Raw genomic sequence first — 8,300 nt, forward strand, 5'->3', positions numbered from 1 at the left:
CTTTCGATCCCCCCTTTTTTCCTCTTCTCAGCGATCGATCCCCCTTTCTTCCTCTTCTCAGCGATCGATCCCCCTTTCTTCCTCTTCTCAGCGTTCGATCCCCCCTTTTTCCCTCCTCGACTTTCGATCTCCCTTTTTTCCTCTTCTCAGCGTTCGATCCCCCCTTTTTCCCTCCTCGGCTTTCGATCCCCCTTTTTTCCTCTTCTCAGAGTTCGATCCCCCCTTTCTCCCTTCTCAGCATTCGATCTCCCCTTCCTCACCTCGTTCGATCGTTCGATCCTCGTCGTTTCTCCTTTTTACGTCACTCAGCGACGGAGAATACATCTCGTCTGTCTTCGATTGTCCCACATTAGATAATCCCGTCGTCGCCGTTCACCTAGCTACCGGCTACCTCATGGAGTCTTTAAGGGAAGGCGACGATCTGAAGTTGGTCTGCGACGTGCAGAGCAACCCTCTTCCAAACAAAGTCATCTGGTACCATAACGTAAGTAGAATGGCAGAGTAGTCCTTCGGGGCTGCGACCGTGGCTCGAACTTCGCGAACGGAGTTGCGTATGGAGATGAGATGCCGGGATATAAGGACGACTTTCCTCGTTGAATGAAGGATGTCTTAGATTATTTTTAGTAAGCTAGACAGCTTGGGTTATGAGAAGAAAATTAGACGAGCTGAAATCAATTAGGCTATTCGATTGAGGATTGTCTTTAGAAATACGTCAGGATTTGAACATTTTGAAAATGGTGTTAATATATTTTATCATATAAATTTTTATTAATTTAGTGTGATTGTTAATGTTATAAAATTATAAAAATGTTGGCAGATTGACCTATAATATTAAAAATGTTTACAGCTGATCTACCGGTCGGTGAATTATTAAACACACGACGTTCAACTTATTAATCCACAGAACAGTTGCATTTTTAACAATATATTAAATATAGAATTTGTAAAAATAATTTTTAAACGTGATCCTGGCGCTCGAGTGCAAGGGTTAACCTACCCAGGTTGACACACATTCTCTCTATAGCTTACAAAGGCAACACATTATACACATACCGACTCTTAAAGAAGTTTAATATAATTAAGATAAAATTCAAAGACCGTCAAAATAAATCATGATACTTAAATCACGCGACTTTCATTACAGGGCAAACGATTGGAGCACGACGTGGCCGGCGGCACCCTGATCGCCTCGAACGCATTAACATTAAGGCTCCTGACCCTGGCACACGGCGGCGAGTACACCTGCGAGGCGGTGAATCTCGTAGGAATCGGTCGCAGCCAGCCCCTCTTCGTCCACATGAAATGTGAGTTGTTTCTCCGGGATCGCGATCACCGATAAGGGACATCACCGAACTCGAAATCCGCGGAATTCAACGCTGCGTCGCGAAATTCGACGCGCAACGAACCGACGAATTATAAACCGCGGAGAGTCGGGCGATGTCTCTCGGTGTGTCCAGGTACACTTTCACGGTCTCTCACGTAGTTATTGTTCTTTCGCAAGACCCGCCCAGGTGCAGAGTGGGTTACGAGCGTCGCGAGATCGCGGCCGGTCGTCGCGAGACGGTGTTGTTGCGCTGCGAGGTCGACGCGATCCCGACGGACGACGTCAGGTTCTCGTGGACGTACAACGCGACGCGCGGCGACGTGTCGCCGGTGCTGAACTCCAGGGCACGGAATAACGGGCTCGTTAGCGTTCTCGAGTACACTCCTACCGCTGACGCCGACTTCGGGACCCTCGCCTGCTGGGCAAGCAACAGCGTCGGCAGACAAAGGACGCCTTGTGTATTCAACATCGTGCCGGGCAGTACGTATCTTTGGAATCTTGAAACTAGAACGAGACCCGGGATCCTGGTCCGTCCGCTCCCTCGTTGCTCGAGTCGCCTCCGCTATCGTTCGCTTCTCCGAGGTCCATCGGATCTGAAGGAATAATGCGCGCCCCTGGTACCCAAGGTCGCGCGACGATTACCCTTTGTCGAGATGCGCTGTGGAGAATTTCGCTGAAATCGCGAAATTAGGGATTTATAAATATGTATAAATATATATATAAATATGTAATGCATATTTATATATATATTTTAATTTATATATATTTATATAAGTATATAGTACATGTTTATAAATTTTCTAATGTATATATACTTATAATAAGTATAATATGATTCTATAAAAATATACAGCTATCGTCGATTCCTATATTTGGTGTAGCAATATTTATAAAATTGTTAATAACGACTCTGGAATAAAAATTGCAAGAAAAGATGGCGAATTAAAAGGAACAAAGACAATAGGTCTAAAAATGATTAAATTGTACTTAAATGCAATAAACATACCGTCTAATAAAATAGATAAAACACAAAATTAATAAATAAAATACAATGCATAACAAACGAGTATATATCCAAAAAATTGCTTGATTTTTTGGCCGCGATTTTTAGCGAAATTCGCAGCGCTCGTTTCAAGTCGGTAAAAGCGTGATCTTCTAAGTTCGCCCGATGATCGCAATATTCGCGTCGGCGTTTTGTTTTCGAAGCGTCGGAAATGAAATGGCACGGGCACGAAACAATAGTTTATGAATTCCAGTTGCCGAACGATTTGCCGTTCCCCGGTAACACGGATCGCGCCGCTTTTCAACCTGTTCGAAATTGAAAGTCGATACACGCCGGCCAAAAACGTTAAAACGCACGATAAATTAAGTAAAACTTGGGACTTCTGTGAACGATGCATCGGTTTTATAACGAATATCAGACATTTCTGTGTAAAATGAATTTTGCGAGTGATAAATATCATTAATTAGCAATTCATTTGGTCGTTAATATAAAGGCTACGTGTTGCGTGCCGAAATGTTTCTACTGGGATGATATTTTTGGGAGAGGTTAACATATTACATGCTATTATTAATTATTGTGTGTGTAATAATTGTATAGGATAATTTGTTCTGTTTTATTTTCCATTTTGTGGAAATATGTTCTTTTGACATAAAATTATCCTGAAATATCTTTTCCGGTAAATGCGATGTGAAAATGAACATAATATGACCTTTTTCGCTATATCATTAATTATTAAATACCTTATAATAACTTATTAAGTTATAAAATATCTTGCTTCATTCAAAATAATTCTATTATTAAATTTTCTATTTTAAATTACGTTCGACGAGCAATAAAAAAAATTACAATATATTAAAAGACTTATTGCTCTAATAAAAATTAATAATATTCATCCATAGTAAATCTTGCATAAAATTTGTCTGACTCGTTACTATAGCGCAAAGATTTAAAAACAATTTGAATCGTCGACGCAAGTTCGTCCAAGGCAGCCTCGGAATAAAAGCCTTTAAAAGTTACCCCCTCCACCACCCCCGCATACCTTGCCGAAAGATCCTTTTTACGGTGCGGCGTTTTCGGAGCGAATAAACGTTGGTATTCTCGCAGAGACACCGCAGCCGCCGTTCGACTGCTCCCTGCAGAACGAGACCAGCTCGTTGCAAGTGAATTGTGTCCCTGGCGCGGACGGTGGCTCGCCGCAGTACTTTTTGTTGGAAGTTCGCGGCGGTCCGCGGGACCCGAGCGTCGTCCAGGTGAACACGGCCACGCTGCAGAAGCCCCAGAGCGACCAGGGGACGGTCGGCGAGTCGCCTGCCCTCTACCAAGAGAAGAACATGCGACCCAATTTTCAACTGCACGACCTCGAGCCCGGGTTCGACTATACCCTTTACGTGTACGCGGTGAACGGCCGCGGAAGAAGCGAGCCGGCATTGCTGAGACACGTGAGGGTCGTCGACCCGATCGGCGGCAAATTGGAGAGGACCGGGACAGGCGTCTTCCTCGAGGATCTGAAGAAGGCGCTGCCGAGTGCCAGCTCCGAGAATTTGATCATCGTGGTCGCCTTGGCGGGAACTGGTATGCCACCCTTTTTTTTATTAATAATAGATATTTTAGAGACGTCAATTTTAGGAAAAATATTATGCCATTAAATAGACGTCTTATTTCAGGCGATAAAAGGACGTTTTAAAGACATTTAATAGATGTCTTGATTTGTATCATAAGACGTTTATAGGACGTTTTTAGGACGTTCGTAGGACATCCGAGATTTATTAAGGATGTCCTTAGGCTATTGAAGTGGCTTTTGATTTTTTATTTTACTAAAATTATAAAAATTAGGGACACTTTTTTTAAATAATTCCTATCCATATTTGTAAAAACACTAATAAAAAAATCACCTTTTTAAAACCCTTTCCACTCACTGAAACACCCCCATAAAATAATACAAAATAACATAAACTACCCAACCAATAATTAACTCTGCCACTTCGCTCACCACTTTCCCATCAACAATAACGCAAAACGCATCAACAATCTCGCGAGTCGCCGATAACGCTCGCCCAAGTTTTAATGGGTATAGTAGTTAAGGGTTAATCGTTTCGCACACCAGTCGCTCAATCAAATTCAAAAGTTTAATCGGCCGATGCCCGAGACACTGACTACAACGCGCCAGAGGAAATCCGAGTTGTTTGTTGAAAGAGGATCATTTACCGTTGAAGGTGCTGTGGCGTTGATCCTGGTCGGTATCGGCGTGGTGATCGGCCTGTCCGTGTGCCGAAGGAGGACCGCTTCACCGGCGAAGGACGGTCCGGACGATTTCACGACGCCGACCTACGTTTCCGCTCAGAGGATCGAGCCGAGGATCAGATACTCGGGCGAAAGCAGGCGATCTCAAAGGACCAGCCTCTACGTCGAGGAGAATCGAAACGGTAAAATATTTCGCATCGACGTTTTCTAGGCTATTCTTTGTTCTTTTTAATGAATTATTTAAGCTTTTCTATATAACATACAGAGTGGCTGAAAAATGTACAATGTGGGGATGATGATCATTGCAACCCTTCCGTCTTAAAATTGACACAGATGGGGTTTCGCATAAAGATCTAACTATTATTATTATTATTTATTCATTCCATGGATAATAATTAATTAAATCCAGTAATTATTATTATTTATTTATTTATTCATTCTACGCATAAAAATTAATTGGTACACATCGTACACATAGGCCACACAGTATATCTTGAAATTGAAGACGGTTTTTATTTCTTAAAGATTTAATTATTATTATTATTCATTCATTCTATGGACAAAAATTGATTTAATCTAGTAATTATTATTATTCATTTAATATACATGGTATAATATTATTCACTTAATATACATAGTACAGTTCTGTCGAAGAATAAAATGTCCAACAAAAGAAAGGGCAATAAGAAAGCCAGAAAAATCTCATCGCAAAAATGAAATAAATATTAATGTATATATACTTTGTAGAACCCGGTTTTCTAAAGGCAGAAATTACAGCAACGAGGAAACAGGAATTACTTGCGTTACTTATGTGACTTGCGTTACTGTTTCAGAGCCGGATCTGTTGCAGCGGGTGGAGATCGACGTGCACGACTAACGTTGCGGAGGATCCCCTGCATTTTGTAGTGCAACGAGAGCGAGCGAGCGAGAGAGAGAGAGAGAGAGAGAGAGAGAGAGAGAGAGGAGGGGAACAAGCTCTACGACGTAAACGTTCGTCGTTCTATGTATTATACAAGCTTCCCCGGACGTCGTTCTCTGTCTGTGTACGTGGACAGGGAAAACCCGGCCGGAAGTGCCTATTTTTGTAGAGGTGTAAGGATACTGTAGCTAGCTCGATAAGCCGTAGAAGGGAAAGCGAGAGAGAGAGAGAGAGAGCCAGGAGTGCGTTATATTGCGCCCGATCCGGTGATCCAACACTATTTTCCAGAATACCTGTACCTGTGCTTTTGCGATCGTGCTCGCGGGAGGATGCGTGTCCGCGCAAAAAGCGTCGCGCGCCCGCACGCGACGGCCTTTGGAGCTTTATTTATTGCATCTCGCGCTTTGTGCTGCGACCTGCACGCGCCGTTCGCGGACGGTCCAGAGAGAAGGGTTGAGAATGAGAGAGAGAGAGAGAGAGAGAGAAAGTAAAAGATGGAATGATAGAGAGAATGAAAGAGAGAAAGAAAGAGAGAGAGAGAGAGAGAGAGTAAAGGACAGAGTGTAATGGAGAGAAAGAAAGAAAGAGAGAGAGAGAAATAGAGGGAGGGAGGGAGGAATAAAAAGAAAAGGGTTAAGTAGGAAAGGAAGAGAGAAGACATAGGGAAAGCCAGAAAGTGAGAAAGAACAAGGAAAGGGCCAGGAATTAAAGAAATAGAAAAAAAGACAGAGAGAGAAAGAGAGCGCGAGTAAATGAGAGCGAAAGAGAGAACGAGAATGACAGAGCGAAAAAGAGCGAAAAAGAGTGAAAGAGAGAGCGAGAATGGCAGAGAGAGAAAAGAGAGAGCGATAAAGAGAAAGTCGAAGTATTATAATCGAGGGCTCGATTGCCCTTCCTTCCCTTAGTCGGCGCTTCTTCGCAAGGGGCCTCCCGGTTCCCGTAACTATAGTTCGGAATCCTTAATAGAACGCGCAAAGTGTACAGATATTTTTACAGTCCCACCCCCATAAACGTAAGTCACGATTCCTGCGTGCTGAGACCAGGCATGGGCATTATTCGAGTCAGAAAACAGTGAACTCCTTTAATCGTCGACCAATGGACATCTTATCGATACCTAAATTTGTTCAGATAACTTTTTAAGTACACTGTACTACCCTAATCAAGTATTGAACGGTATGTCGTTCTATAGGGTGCATTGTTAAAACCACGATGATAAAATGATTCTTGTAATAATGATGTTACTTCGAGGCTACTTTTCTGAAATATTTTTTGATTATTGTTGTTGACTTGCATAAGAGTGCAATTGACTTTTCATTGTGTTGGATAGTTGATGTTAAAATATATATTTAGACGTAATTGAATGAGTTTACTTAATCGAATGACTTTGAGTCGAATTACTTTCGACTGTAAATAGGACGTCGAAGATTAATTTAATGTTAACAAATTGTGGACGTCTTAATTTGTTTTAATGTCGGTTATGCATTAAGAAAATATGCATTTGTAAGTGTCTATATGCATTTATGTGCATTTGTATGCACTTATGCACTCTATGTGCATTTATGTGCGTTCACATGCATTTATATGCATCCATATGCATTTATATGCAAATCAACATCGATGATTCTGACAATTGCGAAACAATGACTATCAAAAAATAATACTTTCTTGCATTATATACATTTTTTAATAGCAATAACATTCAATCTACAATATATTATGTAACATCATTATTGCAAAAGATATCGAACCGGCACGTTTTCGTCATTCTGCATCAATTATACACGAATCAATGCGATAAGAAATTGTTAAGAATTTCGGTCGAAGAAATTGTTTGTACTCTTCGAACAAACCTGTATCACCAGCGTTTAACACATTTCCCGCGACTCGTAAATAATTTCTTGGATAATCGTCGACGAATTTCGGTGATTAAGCTCGGTAATCGAACACTCTCGTTACGGTGTAGACATAGACGCGGTACATGCGCAACGTTGAATAATTATCTTGTAAACTAGTCGGTCTAACGCCTCAAAGGCAAAGTCTCCCGTTAACCGGACTGTCGATTACCGTCAGCCATTGTCCCGGTAAATATTGCATATTTGCAAATTGGTAAACGCGAGTCGATCCACCGAATCATTGCAAAGTTTGCGATTTATTAGACGGCGCCACGATTGTTTAAATAATCGCGTTAACTCGCGTTAATGCGACTAGTTTAAATATTTAAATATGTCATGTGCCAATTGTTTTTTTAACGCCAACTGATCTATCGAATTATTGCAAAGTTCGCGAGTTATTAGACGGCTCCACAATTGTTTAAATAATCACATTAACCTACGTTAATGCGATTAGTTTAAAAATCCAAATACGTCATATGCCAATTGTTCTTTATTCGAGCGAGTAAATTGGAACAATAGCGAATCAGTTGCTCTCGTTGGAAAAATAAAGTTTCCCAAGTCAGGAACAATGATTTCCGGGCTATGAATTTTCACGCTTTTACAGTGGCTGAGAAGCGTGCATAAAAATTCATAGTGCCCCGGCCGTTGGTGCGTCGCGATGCTCAATTGAAACGGGGCCAGAAGATATCGCGGCAGTAAAAACGAAGACGAGATTATTATTCCTGATCGTTATTTTAATCTCTTGCACTGGAATGACGTACTGAAGGCGTCACTTAAAATCAGGAACACGGAAGAATAATTAACTAGAAACTGTCTCGTTCATTGTACTGAATATGATAATTAACGGAGATACTTCGTACACTGGTCTATGTTGTAAATAAAATATAGATATAAATATAAGCGACAAAATAGTCTTAGACA

General features: G+C 41.3%; 1 protein-coding gene across 1 annotated transcript in view; it reads left to right on the forward strand.

The window, feature by feature from the left end:
- Side (motor axon guidance molcule sidestep) overlaps positions 1-5,509 on the forward strand; it is a 17,119-nt gene extending 11,610 nt beyond the window's left edge. Inside the window, exons 7-12 of the mRNA XM_078177754.1 lie at positions 354-484; positions 1,145-1,304; positions 1,502-1,804; positions 3,432-3,899; positions 4,541-4,750; positions 5,402-5,509. Of these exons, the coding sequence (XP_078033880.1) occupies positions 354-484; positions 1,145-1,304; positions 1,502-1,804; positions 3,432-3,899; positions 4,541-4,750; positions 5,402-5,445 (1,316 nt within the window). The 3' untranslated portion in view covers positions 5,446-5,509. The remainder of the gene's footprint in view (positions 1-353; positions 485-1,144; positions 1,305-1,501; positions 1,805-3,431; positions 3,900-4,540; positions 4,751-5,401) is intronic.
- Positions 5,510-8,300: the final 2,791 nt, after the last annotated feature.

This window comes from Augochlora pura, chromosome 4, assembly GCF_028453695.1.
Source record: "Augochlora pura isolate Apur16 chromosome 4, APUR_v2.2.1, whole genome shotgun sequence".
Classification (NCBI taxonomy): domain Eukaryota; kingdom Metazoa; phylum Arthropoda; class Insecta; order Hymenoptera; family Halictidae; genus Augochlora; species Augochlora pura.